The 25,896-nt window shown below is 41.7% G+C and overlaps 1 protein-coding gene across 1 annotated transcript; it reads left to right on the top strand.

Annotated features, from left to right (window-relative positions):
* Positions 1-1,584: 1,584 nt before the first annotated feature.
* Positions 1,585-21,842, top strand: ASAH1 (N-acylsphingosine amidohydrolase 1). Its single transcript, XM_088478767.1, has 14 exons — positions 1,585-1,716; positions 2,250-2,296; positions 4,821-4,911; positions 5,372-5,452; positions 10,961-11,039; positions 14,578-14,652; positions 14,741-14,786; positions 16,423-16,567; positions 17,843-17,897; positions 18,493-18,574; positions 19,934-20,065; positions 20,140-20,263; positions 20,899-20,955; positions 21,401-21,842. The coding sequence occupies exons 1-14, from the start codon at positions 1,639-1,641 to the stop codon at positions 21,488-21,490; spliced, it is 1,182 nt and encodes a 393-aa protein (XP_088334893.1). The 5' UTR covers positions 1,585-1,638; the 3' UTR covers positions 21,491-21,842.
* The last annotated feature ends 4,054 nt before the right edge of the window (positions 21,843-25,896 follow it).

Here is a 25,896-nt window from a genome sequence, read left to right as displayed (position 1 = left end):
AACCGCAAGCTCCGGAGTGATTTTGGCTCTATCAGAGCCAAAATCACTCCCACTGACATCACTAGTGATGTCAGTGGGCCGGCTTTTGACGGGAGGCGTTCCCGTGGGAACGCCCCCGTCAGGGAGGCACGCCCCCGGCACGCCTACCAAAGGGGGCGTGCTGTCAATCAACATTGACAGCACGCCCCCTTTGATCGGACACAACGAGCGAAGGACTTTCCTTCGCTCGTCGCGTCTGGCGCATGCGCACGACGGAGCTCCCTCCGTCGTGCGCATGCTCAGTCCAGAACATCGACCCACTTGCGAGCGGACAGCCGCTCGCGAGTGGGTCTGAATCAGGCCCTAAATTCACTTCACAAGATTCAATCATACATCATATAGCAGGTGATGACAATTCTCCCCTCTTTTAGATCCATTGTGACCCCATGGCCTCTCAGTCTAGTGCTTAATGCTCTGTTTGAACCAATACAGGAATTATTGCTGATATGACAGACACTGAACTAGTGTTGTCCTGGTGGCAATTACTTCTGCCAGAAGGGTTGGAGAGTTCTAGGCACTATGGGTAACTAAGGATAATGGTACTTTCATTTCATATTAACCAAAAGATTCTTTTTAAGCACAGCCCAATATCCCCTCACCTCACTATCATTACTAATGCTGGGCATACACTATACAATTATCTGTCAGATATCTATCCAATCTGGCTGGCTGGAATGAAAACCTGGTAATGTATGGGAGCCAATGACAATTGACCATTTGCTCACAAACACTGGAAAACAGACAAAAATGGTCGTTCAGACAAATTGGTTAAAACACACAAATTTAATCAATTTGAACAATTGTTTTTTTTGTCCGTTTTCCAGTGATAAAGACCATATGATCGACTGTCATTTGCTTCCATGCATTACCAGGTTTTCATCCCAACCAGCCAGATTGGTCAGATATCTGACATAGCTGGGCATACACTATACAATTATCTGTCAGACCTGTCCAATCTGGCTGGTTGCAATGAAAATCTGGTAATGTATGGGAGCAAATGACGATCGTCCATTTGCTCACAAACACTGAAAAACAGACAAAAATGGCCATTCAGACAAATTTGTTAAATCACATGAATTGAACCAATTTTAACAATCATTTTTGTCCATTTTTCAGTGTTTAAGGCCATATGGACGATTGTCATTTGCTCCCATATATTACCAGGTTTCCATTCCAACCAGCCAGACTGGACAGATATCTGACATATAATTGTAGAGTGTATGCCCAGTTTAAGATTTTTAGGAAAATCCTGTGTTCCCTCTTTAAAATCAGGGAATTCCCCTTTAATCTGCTTTCTCTGCAAAACATGTTCGATCATTCATCTGAGACAGCGTGATGTGCATAGTCAGTGTCCTGTGACACAGTGATGCACTCTCACTCACTCACTGACAGACAGTCAGACCACACAGTGAACGCCATTGCATGTTAGGGGTGTTTGCTGGAATGATATATGCATGTGATACTAAGGACCATTAGTGTTAGCAGCTACTGGTCTCCCCTCCGGCAGCTGTAGTGGTACGCTCCAGGAGCGGTCATGTGACAGCTGTGTATATATAGTGTGTGCGGTACCGGTGCTGCTGTCAGTACGGGTTGGGAGTGATGCAGCTCCCGGTGCTGGTGGTGTGGGCTCTCCTACTGTCGGGGTGTGGGCTGAGCCTGGCACAGGATGTGCCCCCGGTGAGTGTATGGGGTTAGTGCCCTAATGTCACTGTGATCCCGTTTCCGCACATCTCCAGCTGTGGCGGGACTACAAGTCACAGCATGCTCTTTAAGAGTGCTGAGAATAGTAGCTGAGAAGTTACAGGTTGCTCCAGCCTCCTAGAGACAGGCGGACATAATGACTATTACATAGAGTACAGTACTCTAAAGTCTACTGTGTTCTATAGCTGTCACTGCTTTGTGTGTTTGTGTAATCTCTAACTTACAGGCCTTTGCTCAGTGACAGCTCCCCTCCTATTACACACTGATTTATTATATAATGTTATGCCCAGGGTGACTGAGAAGTGTATTACAGCAGTATATGTGAGATTGAAACACATTTGGAATAATAATAATAGTTCTTACACTATAGTTTGTCAGGGATGAAAACCAGGTTACAATGTGTCCAGTGTTAACAGAGCTGTTAAGATAGAACTATCAGTCAGGAAATCCAGGAAAACAAAGTAATATAGGGACAGAGATATGCTAACAGCAATGTCGTCTTGTTTCAGTATACGGAGGATTGCAGAAGTGGCTCTTACCCTCCCTCTGGACCTACGTAAGTCACAACATTATTCAGGAAGTAAGCAAGTGATTGTTATTATTAGCAAGCTCCACTGGGGCCAAATATTCTCTGTAAATCACTATGGAACATGTGTGTACTATATAAATACATTTCCTGGTACTCTAGAGATAACATGTACAACCTGTCACTCTCAGGTCACGTGCAGTTCTTGACCTCTTTATTGGGCATATTTCATTGGTGGGCCCAGGTGCAAGACTATGATGTGGTCCCCCCCTATGCAGTGCCCCCAGAAGTGGTCCCCCCCTATGCAGTGCCCCCAGAAGTGGTCCACCCTATGCAGTGTCCCCAGTAGTAGTCCCCCCAGTTGTAATCCCCCCTGTGCAGTGCCCCCTATGCAGTGCCCCAAGTAGTGGCCAGCCCCCCCCTATACATTGGCCATAGTAGCGCGCCCCCCACTCTATAAAGTGCCCCCAGTAGCTTATATGCTGTGCCAGTGCCCCCATAGTAGCACCCCCTCCCCTTATGCTGTGCAAGTGCCCCCTTACACAAACAAACAAAAAAAACACAACTTACCTGATCCCCGCTCCTGCCGACGACCGCCGCTGTCCGGACGCTTCTCCCGGCCTGCTCTCGCTCTGCACCATGGGATATGAGAGACGTCATGACGCGACGTCTCTCCCATCACCCGCTGCAGAGGGAGCCGGAAGACGGAGCTCATGAGTGAGCTCCAGCCGGCTCCCTCCGTGGACGACGCAGCAGCCAATGAGAGTCTGTCTGACTCTCATCAGCTGCTATTACAAACACACAGCCGCCGCTGGCAGCTGTGTGTTTGTAAACTGTGTAGGGCAGACCGCTGTCACTGGGGTCTGCCCTACACTTGTGGGGCCCGGGGGTCTGGCGGCGGTGCAGGAGTGGCTATGGGCCCCTGCACCACAGCGGGCCCCGGTGCAATGCATCGGCTGCACCGCCGCTAATTCTGCCCCTGGCATACTTAACACAAACCGCATATCGGGTGCGGATGGGGTGTGATAAATTCAGCCAAATTCGCATCGATGTGTCCATGCGCTTCCTCTCCTCACGGTATTTTTTGCAAGACAACAACCCATGTGTGTGCTTATCCTGCCCCCTCCCCCCGCTTAGCTTACACTTACCTCTGTTTAGGTGATTGGTGAGCTCCTCTGTGATCCGGTTATCTGGTCACCTGATCCCTGCAGTAACCTGAGAATGCTGCCAAGTATTCACAGCATCTCAGTTTACGGATCAGATGACTGGTTCACAGATCACCTGAACGAAGCTAAGCGTGTTGTTTTTTTACTGTGATCAACCTGTGGTCTATCAGACACACATGTCTGATTACAGAACTTACTCTGGGCTCTGCTCTCCCTGTCAGCAGGCAAGGAAAGCTGAGCTACAGTAGGTGAAACTGGAGGAAACCCTGCTTAACGCCATCTCCAGATAGCGTTATCACAGGGCTCCCTCCCGGTATTGTTTTACACTTTATTTTGGTAAATCTGAAATAGATTGCATTTCCCATTACAGGTATGGGAATGCGATCTGCCTACTGAAATAATGCAAATTTAAGGGTTTGGAGCATTTTTAAGAAAACTGCCCCAAAAGCCCTCCGATACATTTAAGTGATCCTAAAATAATGTGAAAACACCAGTTTTCATATTATTTTAGTAAAAAAAGATTCATAAATAAGTCCCTATATGTGTCCAATGAGAAGTATAGGTGAAGAAAATTTTCTCGGATCATGATTGGCCAAGCAGCTATAGCGGACAGGCTTCATAAGAAGCAAGTAGCATCAGTCTGAAAATGTGAGTGTCACCTTAGGTAAATGAGCAGGGGTTTCCGTAATGTACCCTGCTGGACATAGATCAGATTCCTGGATAGTTGTAATGGGCTGCATGCACTTTGACCTGGGAGCCTCTTTTGAGCCTTCCACTGGATGGATTTGAATGAAACTTCAGAGTGGAAAATTGGATCCCAGAAGACATACTAGGGGGTTAAGGTCCGGGTCGGTGCACTCTGGACAGAACTTAGAGACGATTCTGGGCCTTCCTTTAGATGAAAACTTCAGAGGGGTGGCATTTGGTCTGGGATGCCTAATGGACTGGTTGGGGTCTGGGTGGACCTCATGGCAAAGTGCGCTGGGCAGAACTTTGACCCAGGGAGCCTGTTCTGGGCCTTCCACTGGATGGATTTGAACAACATCAGATAATTTGGATGAAAACTTCAGAGTGGTACCTTTTGGATCCCTGAAGACATACTAGGGGGTTGAAATCCCAGTCGGACCTCCAGTTGGTGCATGCAATGATCCAATATCGCACTTCTGTGAGTCATTAAAGTATGTGAACCTTTAGGCTTAGCCGATATTTTAAAGGTGAAATTAGAATGCGGTAATTTCAGTTTTCGGTAGAAATATAGAAAAATATGAGCCGTTCACAAACTTTATATATATATATATATATATATATATATATATATATATATATAAATATATATATATACAAATATAAATAATTTTCTTTCAAATATAATTATTCTTTTTTTATAGATTCAAAGGAAATGTGCCATGGTATATGGTAGATCTGGACCAACCACCCAGTGAGAGGTGGCAAAAGTTAATAAGCGATAAGAAAGAACCGGTGAGTGTAGATTTATTTTAAAGAAATTAAAGCTTTTAGACCAATTTTATGTTTTTATTTCTCTTGTTCTATGTCCAAACTAGAACTAGAATAAAATGGTTTATTGTATAACCTGTCCTATCCCTAGTGACTGGCTACATACACCCTCTCCAGCACAGTGTATTTAGTCAGTACCTCTTACTGCTGATCCTTAATTCTCGGGGGGCTAATGAATGACGCCCTATCCCCCACCATGCTATGTATGCCTGACATCACTCATGTGAACTCATTTGTGACAGTAGCAGTGACCACAGAAGATGGAGACTACAATAAGAATTTGAAGGCTGTGATTGTCTACAGGTTGAGAGCAGGTTTACATCTGAACACATCATTATAACTTGTATTATTACATTAGTAGCCATTGTGTGATATGCTTCATAGTCCAGTAATGTGATTTTTTTATTTCTCCCCCAATTTATAGCTAATGTTTCTTATTCAGCAAATTAAGGATCTGGCAACTTCTTTTTTTCCAAAACTTATTGACATCGTGGATACAAAACTGGTAAGTTTACGGTTTATAACACATAGTAGCATTAATATATAAATGTATTATGAGCAAGTGTAAATTAATCATTGCAGGGTGCTAAGGATATGAGGAGACCACCTGTATTTCCACTTATCCTTTGTATAAATCTTCCATGCACACTGTTCTTAATCAAGGCCCAAAACACCTCCTTATCTCCTAATAAACTTCCAGCTGAATATGCTGATGCTACATAATTAAATGTAAATAAATATTAAACTTCCCAACAGTCCGAATGGCCTTAGATTTGTGTTAGCAAATGCATGTATGCTTGTGTTCAAAAGAGCGGTGGTCTCTTCTAAGCATACGGCAGTTTGGTGCAGGTGTTTCAATATCCCAGTCTGACCTCTATTGCCTGTGCTCAAAAGAGGCTGCCTCTATTGTTAGTGGGAGGCTGGGAGACCAGAGTAACATCGCCGGGCCCTTGTAGGGCCCGTCAATAGTTTTCTGCCTTTTATTTCATTTGTGTGGACAGCCGGACATAAATTTTGATGAATCCTAAATCTGAAACAATTGAAAGTGTAGTAGATGCTATTATATGTGAACCTGTCTCTATTGCAATCCAGTCAATTGTTCCTGTTTTTTCAATGAAAGAAACAGAGATTATATTAATTAAAGTTGTTGGTGTCTTTATTTTTTTTATTCGAGAGCATATTACACTGCGATTTACAGAGACTATTTAGTCACACACACTAGTTAGGTTTATTTTGTTAAAAGCAATTAACTTACCAGTATAGAATGTAGAAAGAAATCGCACAAATATGGTAAGAACATCCAAACTCTACACCAAAATGGCCCTGGTCAGAATCTGACCCATAATTACAGTGCTGTGATGCAACAATGATGACCACTGTTATACGACGCCCCCCACTTACGGGCTGTGTCCAATTAGATGCGAAAAGCCGCAAACGGGTGAAAAGTTTCCACTTCTGTGGACCTTTCGCCAAAAATGCGTGTCGTGCCATCTTGTTAATCGCAACTTTTTGCCGGTGTGAATTCCCCATAGGCAAAGGCCATGAAAAGTTTACACCATCTCCGAGCAGGTGAATAGTTTAGCAAAATCCCCTTATTTTTGGCTAAAAAATGTTGGGACTTGGTTCAGAACCCCTTGGACACCCCCAACCACCTAATGTCTTATCAGGCCAAAATAATTTTTTAATTGGCTTAATTTGGCCAATAATGACATGTCATTTTGGGGGTTTTAAGTAGTGGGATAGGTATTTTGGGGGCTGTAAGTGACAAGTGTATATTTAACATTTTTAAAAAAATGCACTTTTATGACAAATATATTTACACCCATTTTATGTACCCCCCAGTTTAACTACAACCATTTATTTTTCCAAACAAAATATTGCTTTCTATAATTTATTCTCTGTTAAACAAAAACACCTATAACAGCCATTTGACACAAATATAGAAACCTAATCCTATTGCTTATGTCCCCTAACAGACTTCTGTACTGTTACCGTGTTTGTCTGTTTTTGGGGTACAGGCAATTTTCCCCATTTTCATCTGCACATTTCGCACTTAACACCAGAATATCAGGAGAATGCCGATTCGCGTCGTTTGCAATAGGATTGTGCGAGAAGTGACACATTCGGGCGAAAGGTGCAAAAGTCTACACATGCGAAAACTTAACGTTTTCACGTCTAATTGGATTCGGCCCTAGCTGTGAAATGTGCACCATAGTGCATTGCAGAAAGTTCAACAATGCTTGTTTAATCTTTATTTAAAATGAATAAGACTTGCTAACCCTCATGGAAGCCAATGAATGCAATCACCTATACGGATATTTATATCTGATTACGAAGAGAATCCGGACTAGGGATTTTTAGTTTAAAAGGAGGACAGTTGGGAAGTATGCCTATATTAATAAAGCATAAACTTGGTAAACATTGCATTAGTTATGTGTTTTACCAAAGGCTAGACACACCTGTCCTAGTGTCTGTGTATTTACCAAACGGATGGTACATGTATTTGACTTCACTAAATTTGTGTTAGAAAATACAAGTTAACCTGTATAAGCAGAACTCCTCTAGGCATGGGGATCTGCTCATAGAGCTCAGTGATCCCTGTCTATAACAAACCCCAAACCATCACGCTTACCACTAGCTGAATGTATAAAGTGCATAAAAGCATGCAGACATGGGCAAAGAGGTTCAGTTGTTCAAACCAGATGCCAGAATGTGGAAGAAATGTGATATAAGGGAGTTTGATTTTCATAGAAACTGCTTATCGCCTATAATTTTCATGCACAACAGTCCCTTGAATGTACAGAGAATGGTGCAGAAAACAAAACATCCATTGAGCAGCAGTTCTTGAGCAAAAATGTCTTTTTTTTTTTTTTCTTCAATATTTTTATTAAAGCTTTTTAAGTGAAAGTAGGGTGAGGATTACAAAAGAAGCAGACATTCAGAGACCTATAAATACTCGTAAATACAAGACAGGTGGACAGGTGCAAATCTATAGGATACATGATAAAGTACAGACCATCAGGTACACAAATGAAAAAATGCAAAGGGAAATAAATGCATCGGAGGACCCGGATCAGGTCGCTTACAATGGCGGTTCAGAAGGCCATGGATCTGATACAGTAGAGGCACAAATGTTCTTGTGGGGCACTAACTCCATCCCCCTCAGTAACATAAAGGTGCCATTAGAATCATTTCATAACAGGGGAGGAAGGTAAAGGTGAATTAGGGACTTCAAATGTTTCCATTTCAAAATGAAGCTGAATATCAGAAATGACCTTAGATAAAGTAGGAGGGCTTAGGGGATTTCCATAATTGAGATAATGGTCGTGTTTAGGGATAGAAACTGGGTACCAATGTAACAGCGAGATCTGGAGTTATGCTAGTATTGGTAACATTAGACAATAAGTAAAAAAAACCTCAATCCAATAAGGATGAATAACGGCGCAGTGCCTAAATACGAAAGTGTCTACTTTAGAGTATTGATTCCAGCAATATTTAGAGCAAGATGAGCGCATTTTATGTAATTTAATCGGAGTAAGGTACAAATTGTGAAGCAACCTGACATACATCTCACCGTGGTTAGTACTTTTAGAAATCCGAAATGAGTTTAAATTAGGGATGTGCAGGCTCGGATAGGTTCGAGTTTGCACGTGGAGTTCGGATTTTTCCCTCCAAAAAAACGGAACTCAGAACGAGGCAAAACGTCATCTTACATGGACGAACATCATCATTCCTGGACAAAAGACCAGGAATGATGATGTTCGTCCATGTAAGATGACGTTTTGCCTCGTTCTGAGTTCCGTTTTTTTGGAGGGAAAAATCCGAACTCCACGTGCAAACTCGAACCTATCCGAGCCTGCACATCCCTAGTTTAAATACGTTATCATTGTAGAGAGGGGAAAATACAATGTAAACAGATTCCCAAGATAATTGGATAATAGATTAAGCAGAAATCACAGGTCGCATATATCAGTACTAAAAGGTAATTTCCCCCTTGCAGGAGGCTGGTTTGCTGAAACACAATGCTGGGTTGATAGCATTAGGCAACATATATATCTCACAGCCAATAAGCAATTGGAATATACTTATAGTAGTCAGTAGAAGGGAGACCATAGGTCGTTTGGAGTTGAGTGAAGGGGACAACAGTATTGGGAAAAAGCATATCATATGATTATGGATATACCGCTTGTAGTCCACTTGTTGAGATGTGAGTGAGGGATTAAATAACAAAGGGCCTAATTCAGCAAGGAACGCAAGTGAGAGAATGCATGCACCTGGCCGCTGTTTTCACACTGCGCATGCGCAAACTAGCCAGTGCGAGCGGAGGATAAATGTATGTGGACACATCTGTAAGTACAGAAATTAGCATGAACAACCTGAACCCATAAACCCACCCTGCCCTGTATCAGTAGATCAGGCTGGTGATGCAGGTGGTGTAATAGTGAGGGGAAGGTTTTCTTGGCACACATTAGAACCCTTACTACCAATTCAGCATCATTTAAATGCCACATTCCTACCTGGGTATTATAATTCCAGCAAGATAATGCACAATGTCACCAAAGCGCACCTTATCTCAGACTGGTTCCACACACTAAACAATGTGCTCAGCATACTGCAGAGCCCTCCACCGTCACCAGGTCGCAAGCTAGTAGAGCACCTATGGGATGTGGAGGAATGGGAGATTTGCAGCATGAATAAATCTGCAGCAGCTACGTGATATGTAGACCAGAATCTCTAAGCAATGTATCCAGCACTAGTTCTATCCATACCATGAATAAATTAGGCTGTTCTGGGGGCAAGAGTTGGTCCTACCCAGTACTAGAGAGGTGTACCAAACAAAGTGGCCAATTTTGGTATTGAGAGGACACTATAATTGCTTTTGTTAATGACTGTGGGGAACAATAGGACATCCTGACAACTTTTGTAAAATATACCTGTGTTATATGCAGACCGTGCAGTATGGATGAAAACCTTTATAGTGGGAGTTACTATTTATACAATATGCAGGTTTAGTAACTCTCTGTCATCCTATAAATTAGATCTGCAGGTGGTGCTTATACCATTCTCACCTTGGCTTAGGAAGTAATAACTCTTAATTACACGAATTTGCTGCTGTAGAGGATTCTGTATAGAATTACTAATTGTATACTTCTGTTTTTCAATTATCCTATGTGTAATGTTGACCTGAAAATAAACATTCTTGTTTTCTTTTGGAAGCCGCTAATAAACTACAAGCACATCTAAGCTAGATTAATATTGTACATACTGTTTTTGATATAATAACATTTCAGTAGTGTTTAACATGACAGAGTTGTTGCTGCTGCGTCTGAGTTTTGAGGCATCGGGATGACTTGCTTCTCCTATAAAACCATGCTGTATTAATGACAGTAATGTAATTAGATTACATTCATTATCTAGAAATCAGGTGACCTTCGTTTATGTACTTAAGCAATGTTCTCGCTAAATTGATACTTGTTTAAAATGAAAGTCGTAACCTAATGTCTTATGAGCGCTTTGTTTCTCAGTTTTATTTTTCGTCTGGGGAGTTCAGGACTTCTGTGCTGTGATTACTACTTGCTTATTGCAGTAAGCTAAGAGTTTCAGTTGCTGCCACACAAGCACTGATTCTATATCAATGCTGCAAGCGGGAAAAACGGAAGTACTGAGTTACCAAGACTAAAGTAAACACAAAGGGGTATATTTACTAAGGTGCAGGTTTTTAGAAGTGAAGATGTTGTCCATAGCAACCAATCAGATTCCAGCTATTATCTTCTAGAAGCTACTAGACAAATGATAAATAGAATCTGGTTGCTATGGGCAACATCCCCACTTCTAAAAATTCTCACTTTAGTAACTATACCCCAAAGTACCTGCAGTCCATCATTTGTAATTTATAGTAAATGAAAGGAAAGTGCATGTATTATCACATAGACACACTAGTGACTATCATACTGACAGTCTTCCCTGCTCAGTCTCTGGGATCATCTCATGCTTCTATATGTTTGTTTTGCAGCCTTTCCTCATTGGAAAGCTTCCATCCCCATTTGGTGAAGAAATGAAAGGAGTCGCAGATGCATCTGGAATTCCACTAGGTATAATTGTCACCCCTATCAGGCACATACATTACATAGGCCTCAATCGTATTGATAATATCGCCCAAATTAGATACCTTTTTGCAAGGCTGTAATATTTTGACTAACAATGGCAGATGTACCTGCATAAATTAACATTGTGCCAGGTATTAATAACTGTAGACAAATATATACTGTATACAGATCTCTATATATGGGGAACATTTCATATTAATTATGTTTATATATTATTACTGCAGAGTGAAATATTAAATGGTTGTTAAGCATGGAGTGCAGGAAACTCGATAGGCAGGGGGAGGCTGTGTAACCTGTGAACCACTGACATAGGTGAGGCTGTGTATTGTGTGAGTGAGCTACAGTGCAGCCTCTATGCAGGTGCTGGGGTGACATAGCTGGCCTGTGGAAGAGGAACCGTTCTTAGGTTTGTTTTTGTGGGGCATCTGTGCATGTGCAAAAGGTGTGTGTCATATGTACGAGTGACTGAGGCTTGTCACTGTGACACACTCCCCACAATATAATGCATGTATAAATGTATTATACAATATATATTATAATATGCACAAAACAGTTTTTGTATCAACTATGCGTTTATGGATATGGTGCTGCCAAAATTATCTTTGTGAGAAATTTAAGTCTGATTACCCTGGGTCTGTTCACTATGGTGCAGCTCTGGTAAAATACATATAACATGCAGCTAGCCAGCACTACGGTGCTCATAAATGGTACATTCTGAGAGGTAAATGTTACTTGACCAATACTGTATCACATATACAGTGCCTTGCAAAAGTATTCACACCCTTTGCATTTTTCATGTTTTGTTGCCTCACAACCTGGAATTAAAATGGATTGTTTGAAGGTGTGCATCATTTCATTCACAGAACATGCCTACAACTGTGAAGTTGTTGTGTTTTTTTTTTTTTTATATTGTGAATCAAACAACATTTAGGACAACATAACCAAAAACTTCAGCGTGCATAACTATTCACCCCCCTAAAGTCAGTACTTTGTCGAGCCACCTTTTGCGGCAATTACAGCTGCAAGTCGCTTTGGATAAGTCTCTATGTGCTTGCCACATCTTGCCCCTGGGATTTTTGCCCATTCCTCAAGGCAAAACTGCTCCAGCTCCTTCATGTTGTATGGTTTCCGTTTGTGAACAGCAATCTTCAAGTCTGACCACAGATTCTCAATTGGATTGAGATCTGGGCTTTGACTAGGCCATTCCAACACATTTAAATGTTTCCCTGTAAACCACTCCAGTGTTGCTTTAGCAGATTGCTTCGGTTCATTGTCCTGCTGGAAGGTGAACCTCTGTCCCAGTCTCAAATCACAGGCAGACTGAAACAGGTTTTGCTCAAGAATATCCCTGTATTTAGCACCATCCAACTTTCCCTCGACTCGAATCAGTTTCCCAGTCCCTGCTGCTGAAAAACATCCCCACAGCATGATTCTGCCAAGACCATGTTTCACTGTGGGGATGGAGTTCTTTGGGTGATGGGATGTGTTGGGCTTGCGCTAGACACAACGTTTTCCTTGGTGGCTGAAAAGTTCAATTTTAGTCTCATCTGACCAGAGCACCTTCCTTCATACATTTGGGGATTCACCCACATGCCTTTTGGCAAACTCAAATAGTGTCCTCTTATTTTTAGCACTAAGTAATGGCTTTTTTCTGGCCACTCTTCCATAAAGTCCAGCTCTATGGAATGTACGGCTTATTGTGGTCTCATGCACAAATACACCAGTCTCTGCTGTGGAACTCTACGGCTCCTTCAGGGTTACCTTTGGTCTCTGTGATGCCTCTCTGATTAATGCCCTCCTTGCCCAGTCTGTGAGTTTTGGTGGGCGGCCCTCTCTTGGCAGGTTTGTTGTGGTACCATGTTCTTTCCATTTGATGATGATAGATTTGATGGTGCTCCGGGGGATCATCAAAGATTTGGATATTTTTTTTATAACCCAACCCAGAATTGTACTTCTCAACAACTTTGTCCCTGACTTGTTGGAGAGCTCCTTGGTCTTCATGGTGTGATGCCTCTTGCTTAGTGGTGTTGCAGCCTGTGGGGCCTTTCAGAAAAGGTGTGTTTATACTGACAGATCATGTGACACTTATATTTCACACAGGTGGACTTCATTTCACTAATTATGTGACTTCTGAAGGTAATCGGTTGCACCAGAACTTTTGAGGGGCTTCATAGCAATGGGGGTGATTACATATGCACATGCCAATTCTCAGAATTTTATTTATAAAGATTCTTTTTTATATATATTTTTCTCATTTCACTTCACCAAATTAGACGATTTTGTGCAGATCCATCACATAAAATTTAGATTAAAAAAATAAATTATATGTTGTAAAGTAACAAAAAGGGTAAAAAACCAAGGGGGGTGAATACTTTTGCTAGGCACTGTTCATGACTACTATGATAACCATTCTTTAAACAAAGCAATGTTAAATCTTTTTATTTTCAATATTATGAAATACAGCCATGGCCAAAAGTTTTGAGAAGGACACAAGTATTGGTTTTTACAAAGTTTGCTGCTTCAGTGTTTTTAGGCCTTTTTGTCAAATGTTACTATGGTATACTGAAGTACAATTACAAGCATTTTATAAGTGTCAAAGGCTTTTATGGACAATTACATTACATTTATGCAAAGAGTCAATGTTTGCAGTGTTGACCCTTTTTTTTTTTTTTTTTTCAAGACCTCATGCCAACAGTAAAGCATACTGAGACCATTCATGTGTGGGGTTGCTTCTCAGCCAAGGGAGGGGCTCACTCACAATTGTGCCTAAGAACACAGCCGTGAATAAAGAATGAGACCAAAACATCCTCCAAGAGCAACTTCTCCCAACCATCCAAGAACAGTTTGGTGACCATGCCTTTTCCAGCATGATGGAGCACCTTGCCATAAGGCAAAAGTGATAACTAAGTGGCTCGGGGAACAAAACATCGAAATTTTGGGGCCATGGCCAGAAAACTCCCCAGACCTTAATCCCATCGAGAACTTGTGGTAAATCCTCAAGAGACGGGTGAACAAACAAAAACCCACAAATTCTGACAAACTCCAAGCATTGATTAGGCAAGAATGTGCGGCCATCAGTCAGTATGTGGCCCAGAAGTTGATTCATGGCAGGCCAGAGCAAATTGCAGAGGTCTTAAAAAAAAAAAAAAAAGAAGGGTCAACACTGCAAATGTTGACTCTTTGCATAAACTTTGTCATTGTCAATAAAAGCCTTTGACACTTATGAAATGCTTGTAATTGTACTTCAGTATACCATAGTAACGTCTGACAAAAAGGCCTAAAAACACTGAAGCAGCAAACTTTGTGAAAACCAATACTTGAGTCATTCTCAAAGCTTTTGGCCATGGCTGTACACTTGTAGCTCCTAATTTCACTAAAGCTAATAGTTATAGCCAGGACTTTGACATTCTGATCCTCCCGTATGGCACTTATCCGTGAGTGGGAAACGCAGATTAAACAATTCAGCATTTCAGATGTTAAAATAGTGTTTGTTACTAATGGTTATATTTGCATTTTATTCCAGGGGAGGTAATGTTGTTTAACATTTTCTATGAGATTTTCACTGTCTGCACATCGGTCGTGGCAGAGGATACAGCCGGTAATATTTACTTGCTTGTTTTGCAGCTAAGGTCAAATGAGTGTTGAATAGTTATGTATTTATCATTCGTGTATTCTAATATTTACAGGGGCACTACTGCATGCCAGAAACCTGGATTTTGGATTATTCCTTGGGTGAGTGAACACATTTCTCGTTTGGGATAACTGATCGCTTTTAATCCTTCAACAGACACAGAACCATGTGGGGCTGGCTAATCAGCTGAAGGGCTTTATCACACTTTACATAGTGTGTTCAGCTGAGAACTAAGTGGCTTCGGTCCCTGCTGCTGCCTTACCGGCTGATAAACACTTGATAGAAGAGTGAACACACTGCATAATAGGCTTAATGTATAGTTTGCAAAGGCCTATTTGTCAAAGTTCTCCTTGGTGAACAGTCTGTGTTCTCTTTAATGTCCATCTTACATATGAGAAGGTCAGGGGTACTACTATTGTATTGAAAGCCATAAACTGCATATCACGGCCGTATAAACCTATAAAAAAAGCAATCCCTGAGCTTCCCGCTGTCGGCATCTACATTTAGTCGACATTTCATGGATCTGCTTCTTTCAGTGCATTAATTGGAGCTATCTTGTAATAATAATTGGCGACTATCTGCATAACAGCTGATGTCAGTGCAGTGTGCTTTTATGCACAATAGCACCTAGTTTGAATGGGATGCGTTCACAGTGGATGCCCGGCGCTTAGAATACCAGTCCCGGAATCCCGACACATGCCAGATTCCTGGCGCTGGCATCCTGAAGGTAAGTAGTGGGGTTGGAGGGAGGGTTAGGGTTAGGCACTAAGGGGGAGGGAAGGTTAGGTTTAGGGTGCAGGGAGGGGGAGGTTAGGGTAGGGATCGGGGGAGGTTTAGGATACTGACCGACAGGTGTCGTTATCCTAACACTGACGGGATGTCGGCGTCAGAATTCCGAGCCCTGGCATCCCGTACCCATCCTGTTTGAATTACCCATGTAACTATACTTTAGCATAGATGAGCTCAGTAAATTGCATGTTTTTTTTCCGTTTGTTGCTGAACTCCTTCACGATTGGAGATGGTTCACATTTTAAAGGCAGGAACAATTTAGCTTTTTTCTATGTGCATAAACTTTTCATTTATATTGGGTTATAGTTCTGTGAATTGTATGGTCTATTGATAAGGAAAAATTGGACAAAATCACAAAAAAATACCCTTACTGAATTCTACTCCTAGTAACATTGCACATTGTGTTCTCACAGTCACCTAAATCCTAAAGGTTTTAGTAGTTATAGGGACAGGAGCAACATGATGAGTATATTATTCAGGTCTCCCATGCATTTACCAAGGCCATGCATATAAATCCTCATCACATGAATAATCACAGGATAGCTTTAGCTCACGTAACCCATGATGGGACTTACAGGAGAGAAAATCTTGCTCTTTTCTGCTTTTACCATTATGGGGTGTAAGCTATAAGGAGCCATGTCATCTAGCCCTGGGTAACCTCTAGTAGCACATGAGTTCCTCATGGCTTATTGAATCCGCTCCATGTTGTTGAATTGGAATGATTGTAATGATATACACACTATATGGTCCCTAGTCCCAGCACTGGATGCCCTGGCTGTCATAGACCGTTGGGTCAGTGGTTACAGAAGATCACAACCACCCATTTGCTGCATGTACAGTATAAGTCACCAGGAAACAAGGAGGGCATGTAAACCAAATGACAACATGGTCTCCATATGTGTTTCATGTTAGACTCTGTTTTGTCTTCTGTCCTGTCTTGTAACTCAGCTGGGATGTGAAGAACAATTCCTGGATGGTCACTGAGCTGCTCCGGCCACTTGTTGTCAATGTGAAATTCCAGAAAAATAATGAAACTGTTTTCATGTCTACGAGCTTTGCTGGATACATTGGGATATTAACAGGAATGAAACCTGTAAGTTTTTTGTGTTTCTATATTCATATGTAACACAATACTGTATGTACTTTTCCATGGTCCATACCTCTTCTATGTGCAACATGATTCTTCCAGCCAGGAGGTGAGAAGTGGTGTTCTATTCAAAATATTTCTCAGTGGGATGACTATATGAAAACCCTTTCTAAATACAGTGTGTGTGTGTGTGTATGTGTATGTGTATGTGTATGTGTGTGTGTATGTGTGTGTGTATAATATGTGTGTGTATATAATATGTGTGTGTATATAATATGTGTGTGTATTAGGGATGTGCAGGCTCGGATAGGTTCGAGTTTGCACGTGGAGTTCGGATTTTTCCCTCCAAAAAAACGGAACTCAGAAAGAGGCAAAACGTCATCTTCAACGGACGAACATCATCATTCCTGGACTTTTGTCCAGGAATGATGATGTTCGTCCGTTGAAGATGACGTTTTGCCTCTTTCTGAGTTCCGTTTTTTTGGAGGGAAAAATCCGAACTCCACGTGCAAACTCAAACCTATACGAGCCTGCACATCCCTAGTGTGTATATATGTATATATATATATATTATACTGCTCCTCACCTCTATGGGAGGAATTCAAGAGTTTTGCGCGCTGGCGGCCACTAGATGGCGCCCGAAGGTGCTGTTCAATTCTTGCTCCGTTAAGGCGCGCACAGCCGCTGCTGCTGACATTGCTACTCGCAGCCCCCCTGAGCAGAAATGACTGAAAATTGTCCCGTTTGAGCGTTCAACCTGAACTTTTTCGCAGATGCACAATGTTTCGTCAGTTTCACGAGCTGCTAACTAGTAGTGTATATTTAATTGGACTTATAAGTGACATCGGCAAGACCGGTCACTACCTGTGGTACTGCATTGTAATGATTATTAGAGTCTAATGAACGTGAGGTGTCGCCCTCATATAACATGTAGTACAGTATATTTCCAATCTCCACAATCCAGTGGGGAGACCCTCACCTAGTACTCACACCACCACTCGGAATGGTCCGGATACAGAGCATTCCCAATAACAGTTACCATGTATGACTTTACATCTGACATTTTAAATGTGACTATATAACAATATGTTGTCATTTATGTACAGTTTCCTTCAGGGTTCACTTTGTTATAGTTGGACAGTTTGGATATTATTCACCACCTTGAACACTGCTGCTGTTCTGCTGAACAAACCATACTGGCAAAGCATATAAACTGCGCTGAGTAGGGAGGGAATCACTAGTTTTATACAATACTAAATATATCTCTGCTTTTCTTTCTAGGGGGTCCTGACTCTGACCATGAATGAGCGTTTCAGCCTTGATGGCGGGTATATCGGTGAGATATTCGTCGTACACACAACCTCATCCATCATCTCATAACCACGTCACAGGAGAACTGACCAGATCAGTCTGCCGGCTACCACAACCTATCTATTCAGATGTTTATGACAATACTCCTTAGCCTGCACCTACAGTATACATCAGCCGTTTGTGGAGAGTTTTTTGTTTAAGATGATGCCACTTTCTCATATCATCCTATCCACCAATCATGTGTAATAGCATCTCCTACCTATAAGCATGGTTCTCCACCTACAGGAGATGGCACCCAGCAGCCTCATCACCGACACTACTACAGCTAATCTTATTCCATATCTTCATCAGAGTCATTGCTTAGACGCTACATTTACACACTGTCTCTTATAAACAATTATTGTTCATATCTAAGCTTCTCCTATGTCCCTTCTTCCTGTAGATTGGAAAGGATTCCCTATACCTTATTGTCTCAGTCAGTCTCCTTTTCTTTCCTCCCATCTACATAAAGTACAGTGGAATATGTTGACACTATTTAAGTAATCTATAATAGGTTTACTCCTTACTCGCTCTGTAACTGTACAATACTTTAGCACATGTTCCCCTGTCTGTATTTACAGGGGTATTTGAGTGGATCATTGGAAGAAGACATGGGGCTTGGATGAGCTTTCTCACAAGAAGTGTACTTGAGAATGCAACCAGGTAAGTCCTCCCATTTATTTTTCTGTATCAATTTATAAACCCATTCATAGCACCCAATATATCTCTTGGCTAATTCTAACCACTTCTGGGCACATATGGATCTGCCTCAGCCAAGCATGTAGCTGTTATGTCTTCACTAAGTGCAGGTTGTTGCATAAATCTACTTCTTCTCTAACTGAACAGGCACCTTTCCAATGAGATATAAACTGATGTCCTAATCTAGAATATCATCTCCTGAGTTCCTCCTAGGACTCCTCATTGGTTCATTGTACTAAGGGCCGGATTCAGCAAGGAAAGCACGGATGCAGATGCACGCACCTGTTCCCTGCGATTATATGCTAATAAATGCATACGCATGCAGAATAAGCAGACTCCTAGCAAAACTCAATCCTTCCCACTTCCCTCAACGTGTGTTCTGTTATACCACGCAAGACAGCGGAAACATCGAGAACCATCAAACACATTAGCATATTAGTGGTTGACCTGACTCCACGCAGGATGTGTGCCACTTCCTGCGTGCAACTAGACCTCAGGCTGTGTCTTTCACCGCAATGGCTTAATTATGCACGCCCCTAAAACGCCGTCCAAACACACAGGCACGCCTGCGTTTGCCCATCCACCCCCACAAAATGGCACTTCCTGTCAATCCCTTTTCTCTGGGTTTGCGTTGCCTCTGCACACACAGTACCCATCGCAATAGCTAGTTCTCGCACTGCAATGTATACGCAGAGCTAAAACATCGGCCGAGTGCGTGCATTTTCTCCTGTGCGTTTCTTGCTGAATCAGACCCTAAGTGCTACACTTTGAAATGATTCTGCTTTGAGTATCTTTAAGAAGCTGCTGTACATGCAAGTGTCGTGGGTTAGGCACCACTGGGGGGAGGTTAGGGTTAGACACCACTAAGGAAGGGTTAGGTTTAGGGTATGGGAAGGGGGGATAGGGGTTAGGCACCACTGGGGGGAGGTTAGGGTTAGGCACCCCTGGGGAGGGTTAGGTTTAGGGTACGGGAAGGGGGGATAGGGGTTAGGCACCACTGGGGGGAGGTTAGGGTTAGACACCACTAAGGGAGGGTTAAAGGGGGAAGAGGGGTAGGGTTAGTATACTTACCACCCATGTCGGCATCTTCATCTGTCGTGATATGAACCGGCAGATGACCATACCCATTCCCTACATACTGAGCTTGTTTTTGGCACTTTCTGTATTGCTTCTGTCGATGCCACGCTGTGATATACTGGTTGGATGGGCCTTTCCTTGTTACTCTGTGGTCAGATGGTCCAACAAACCAAACTACTCATTGGTGTACCCCAGATCTGTCAGGAGATGCTTCTGAGACATGTTTTGTGTTTTTGTGTCACACAGTTATGAAGAAGCTAAAAATCTTCTATCAAAAACAGAAATGCTTGCCCCAGCGTATTTCATACTGGGAGGTAATAAGTCCGGAGAGGCCTGTGTAATTACACGCGCCAGGAAGTCCTGTGTCGATACATGGGAGTGAGTATTTACTTACCTCAGAACCACATGTGTAGCATACGATATACAGACTGACATCTGTTTTTGCATTTAAGGCTTGACATTCAGAAGGGTGAGTGGTATGTCCTAGAAACAAATTATGACCACTGGAAGCCGCCTCTGCCCATTGATAACAGAAGAGCGCCAGCCAAGAAGTGCATGAACAGAATTAGCCAAAAGGTAATTTATGCGTCTTTAAGATAATGCAGTCTCCAAGCTCCCCCCATATTGGCCAGAGATCCATGTGTGTAAGGGGGCAGCATCACTGGCACATAGCCCCCATGCTACAGTGCACCAGATCGCTCTTTGTATCTATTGATAATGCTTCCCCTGGCAGTGGGTGGATACAAATATTATTTAATAACCAAGACAATAAAATTGTCCCCATTCTTACTCTGCTGCTTTGTATATTCTTACACAGCCAGTCCTGCCATGTTTATACTTTGTTATCTGGATGAGTTTAATCTGCTGAGGCGACCATAGATGGTGTTGTGTACCATTGCACAGTTCTGCAGCAATGAGAAAAGTACACTATAAGTTACATACTCCCTATTGTTACATAATGGCTAAAACACACATAAGCATTCACAATTTCTTTATACTGGTTATAGCATATCATACGCTTGTCTTTACAGAATATATCATTTGCAACATTCTCTGATGTATAACGTACCATTATACACTTGTCTTTACAGAATATATCATTTGCAACATTCTCTGATGTATAACGTACCATTATACACTTGTCTTTACAGAATATATCATTTGCAACATTCTCTGATGTATAACGTACCATTATACGCTTGTCTTTACAGAATATTTCATTTGCAACAATCTATGATGTACTTTCAACTAAACCTGTCCTTAATAAGGTAAAACTAATTAATTTTATATAGATCTCACCTAAAAGTATATGGGGATTGTTACATGTCACATTCCAAGATGATCTGGGATAATGCACCTACTACTTATAAGTCACAGAGGACATTTTATACAGGTTATAGATCTCTCAGGGAATTATAATATCTATAATACCTTTAGAATGTGGGTGCATTTAATCCTTTATAATAAGTCTTCCTAATGAACACTAGTGAAGATGTCAGAATTAATGGTGTATAGAGATCTTTATTAATATTACCTGTATACTCTATGTGCAGTAAGAAGACTTACTGCAATAATGTTCCGGTCAAAGTAATATGAAAGCACTCGTATCTGAGCCTTCATATCTGTAATACTATTCTACACATACATAGATCTCCACCAAAGACAAAGTAAATAAGGTTCTCTAACGTTCTATCTTTGTTGCATTACCTACAGCTTACTACATATACAACAATGATGTCAGTTTCTGGCGGCAAGTTTGAGACCTACCTCCGGGAGTGCCCAGATCCCTGCATACCCTGGTGAGGAGGATGTGTGTGAAGGCAGCGGGCCACATCCCAGAGCCCACAGAAGTACAGGAAATCCCATTGGTGGGAGTGCTTGTGTTGGATGGAGGCTACTCTTGTGATTCTGTTCTAATCAAAATTAACTAATGGAAGCTTTGGGGGTTTCTCTCTAATAATTGTCCCCCTACTAAAACTTTATTTTTTTAAATAATGTTATTTTGTACAATCTGAATGCAGAAAACTGAGTGTAAAAATATTAATGTACAAAAATAATACAGAATTTTTTGAGTTTTTTCAAGAAATACAGAGCGATTAATCTTGTTCTAACCAGGGTATAGATATGAAATAAAGTATGTATGTTCTGGTGAAAATGTTTCCTAGTCACTGTTACACTAAATTATTTATTTATTATTATTTATTTCAAATAAGCAGTGTACCCTAGAAGCTTATCGACTGAAAACTAGAGCAACACTTAATTTGAGTCTGTAATTATATTGAGGAGCTACAAAGGTAGGTGTGCGCCTCTGCATCCATCTTTGTGTTACTGCCTCTGGTAGTCATGGAGACCATGCTTTCCTAGCAGATGAAAGGGCAAGTTTACCAAGCCATCACTAGAGACTTAAAACACTTAGGACCTGCTGAGTTGATCTAGCGCCTGTTTGCAATGTGTATCTTGCGCATTCTGTGGAACTGTTCTCGCCAAGTACAGGCATTTCATCTACACTTATGGCTGAATAGGTTTAACGGGTACTCACATAGGCAAAGGTCAGTGAGGTCGAGTCACTGTGTACATAGTTGGACATTAGTGTAAATACTCCTGTTTCCAGGTATATCTCTTCCACCTAGTGACGGGTTTGTGCAATTGTGCATTAAGAATGCAGGGATACGAATCTCTGGCGGGTGTACCACAAGGTGCATACTGCACTGCACACAGGTGAATATATGCATATTTTTCTCATTCACTCACTGTGGGAACATAAACCGTATTGGGCCAAATTTGTAATGGTGATATTTTCTTTTTTTAATTCATTATTGAAAAAAAAAAACAGCATTTGTATTACATGTGCGGCCATGTATTTTGTTCTGCAGTAAAAGTAATTTTGCTACTGTATGAAAGATGAAGTCAGCATTGTACCGTAATGTCCCTCCCTCTAGCACAGTACAGCTTCCTCTGGTACTTCATTCACCTCTATCTTGTCCCTATATTCCTTATACCTATAGTTCTGACGGCGGGGAAGGGAGGTTAGGTTTAGGCACTTGGGGGTGGGGGGAGGTTTGGGTTAGGCACCCCTAAGGGAGGGTTAGAGGGTAGAATAGGTCAGTCAATACTTACCTTTCGACTATCGGGATTTTCACTGCTGCCGGGATGCCGCTGTCGGGATTTGAACTGACGGCCATGCGGCCAGCGCTAAATCATACTGAATCCGTATATTAACACTTATATGTGGCAGGAAAGAAAAGTAAAACCTATTTTATACAACAAAACTGATGTGACTGCGCTTAGTGTATGAAATCCAAAATATACCTGTTATCAAATAAACACAAATGGCTTCTCTCAAGAAAATAATGCATTTATTACAGCAGGTATAATATCAAATATATTTATATCAAAAGCATGTTAAAAAAACTGCAATTCCCACTTTCTTAGTACATAGATCACAAGAAAAATAAGTCCTTTCAATAGAAAGTATAAGATGTTAGAAAATGCTAAATTAAATCCGTGGGATAATCCCAACTTGAAAGTCTCAGCATTCAATAAGATGCATAATAGTTCTGTTTAAAAAGAATATTTGTCACTTATTAATATATTCCCAGCTTGAAACATCTGAGTGCTAGATGTAACTCACCGCTATGCCCTACGTCTGGGGACTTAAGGCAGTGGCAGAGGATGTGCTTTGTGTATTACTGCTCAGTAGGTGAAGCTCAACAGGGCAGCGCCAGCAGCTGCTCCCAGAGTAATCACAGTGCTGGGGAAATCCTGTAGTAGCTGGTCTGGTCACAGCTGTGGGAGGCAGGTATTTCTTAATAGCCGAGTACTCCCTTCCCTTCCGTTGAAAAATAAACAATTCAGCAATAGTAAAGAAATGAAGTCTGCGGCTGTAAATGGTGACAACTGTTCTGGAAAATCCACATGTGAGAATGAATGTAGGGGAGTAAGGAGCATCAACGCGTTTCGTTCTACTATAGAGAACCTATTTTATATACTACATAAGAGACCAATAACCTGTTTTAAATTTTGTATTCACTTTAGTTCACGTTTTTCTGGGCACAATCACTTCACTTTTATCAGTATTTCACTTAGTATTCAGGATGTTCAATGGTAAAATTCTATTTAAACCAACTTAATAACATTTTATAATTTGTGCACCAGCACAAGGCCAGAACTTTTCAGTTTCTTGATTCTTGTCTCTCATTTGTGTTAAACCTGTAAGAGACTCCTAAGTGCCCCATTTACAGATTTACGGAATATCGTTGTTTTTTCTATATCATATCGGTAATAACTATGCAGTGTGATAGCATGTATAAGATGGTCATGTCCCTCCCTCTAGCAACGTGAAAAAAAATATACAAGACCTTTATTTAGTTTTACCAGTTATATTTTTCCCACAGCACTTATCTAAAACTGTGTCTTGATTTATTTGAAGCCTTTCTATACTTGGTCAGTACTGTATGTCTGATTTCTGTCCAGTTCTAATATTAATACGAGCAGCACAAAAACAAAATTCTGCATCAATTATAAAGATTGGTATAATGTTGCAAATTCACATACAGTAAAACGATCTCACATGAGCTAATTCAGATATCTAAAGCCGCATACACACTAGCCGATAGTTTGAAAGGTAACTAAATAGTTTAACCATTCAAAATATTGGCTAGTGAGTATCTGAAAAACGACCAGCGATGTGCGCTCCCGCTGGTTGTTTACTATAACCCCAGTCGGCTATATGGGGGTTATCATGAGCGATGCCATGCTGCATTGTAGTGTGTATGTGGCTTTAGAATGGCAGATTTGTTCAAATACAGAATGTTAATCGGCTGATCTTTCTTCCAATGTAATCAGAAGTATCAAATTTAATCTGTAATATAATCTTAATTGCAGACTAGAGCTGAGTGGAAGCTCCCCTCTCGCTGCTCTCAGTAGCTGCTAGGGATAGGAGGAGGGCAGAGATGAGCTGTCCCAGGAGAGAGAGAGAGGAGAAGGTTCCAGGGCAGAGAGAAGAATGTGCCAGGGCAGAGGAGGGGGTCCCAGGTGAAAGATGAGGGCATTAGGTGGCATGATAAAGAGGAGGGGTTCTAGAATGGAGAATGGACAAGATACCAAGGCAGAGATTAGGGGTCCCAGGAGAGAGGAGGGGTCACTTGAGAGAGAAGAGAAGGTGCCAGGACACAAAGGAGGGGGAGAGCGAGGAAAAGGTACTCTCAATGGCTGCTAGGGACAGATGAAGGGCAGAGTGAAGGGGTCCTAGGAGACAGGAGCAGTCCCAGGAGAGAGAGGGGACAAGGTGGCGTGGCAAAAAGGAGAGCAAAAGGAGGCAAGGTGCCAGGGCAGAGAGAAGGCGTCCCAGGAGAGAGAGAAAATCCAGTGCAGAATAGGAAGAGAGGGAAAGGGGAGACATGATAGAACTGTTCAAATATATAAAGGGTTTGAACAAGGTAAAGGAAGGAGACATTTTTCAAAGAAAGAGAAGTATTAGAACAAGAGGACATGTTCTGAAGCTGGAGGGTGGTAAGTCCATGGGAAATTTGAGAAAAAATTACTTCACAGAAAGGGTAGTGGAATAGCCTCACATCAGAGGTGGTAGAGGCTAAGACAGTAGAGCAATTTGAACATGCATGGGATAGACATAAGGATATCCTTCAGAAGAAGGATTGAGGTAACAATATGTTTAAAAATGGGGCAGACTAGATGGGCCAAGTGGTTCTTATCTGCCTTCAAATTCTATGTTTCTATGAATAGGGGGTGGTGGGGAGGGAGATGGGAAGGCGTTGTAAGAGAGAAAGAGAGATAAAAACCTGCACAATAACTAGCAACCTGCGAATGACATGTCCAATATAATAGTAACCTGTATCTCTGCTAGATTGACAATGTCTAGATGCTGTAACAATGTAGCTTAATACGAACACTTGTAGTAAGAATCATCCGTCTTTCCGAAGGAAATAGAAAAGCTATACCGTTGCGCCTAATACACCACAGGTACATCTTAACCACATATCCTATATTAATGCTCTTTGGGCCTGATTCAGAGATTTACGCTAATGTGATCGCAACTGCGATCTCGGTGATCACAATAGCGAAAGATGCTAATGTCTTCCAAACATAGGCGTCTTTATAATGGGTGCAAGGTGTGCGGTGCACACAGGCCTCTGGGTCCAGTGGGGCCCACACCGCACACCCTGCACACATAGTTAACAATACTTACCTCT

The sequence above is a fragment of the Taudactylus pleione genome, unplaced genomic scaffold (assembly GCF_031769625.1).
Source record: "Taudactylus pleione unplaced genomic scaffold, aTauple2 ptg000218l, whole genome shotgun sequence".
Taxonomy (NCBI): domain Eukaryota; kingdom Metazoa; phylum Chordata; class Amphibia; order Anura; family Myobatrachidae; genus Taudactylus; species Taudactylus pleione.
Note: the sequence above shows the minus strand (reverse complement) of the source record. Positions and strands in the feature narration are given on the sequence as shown.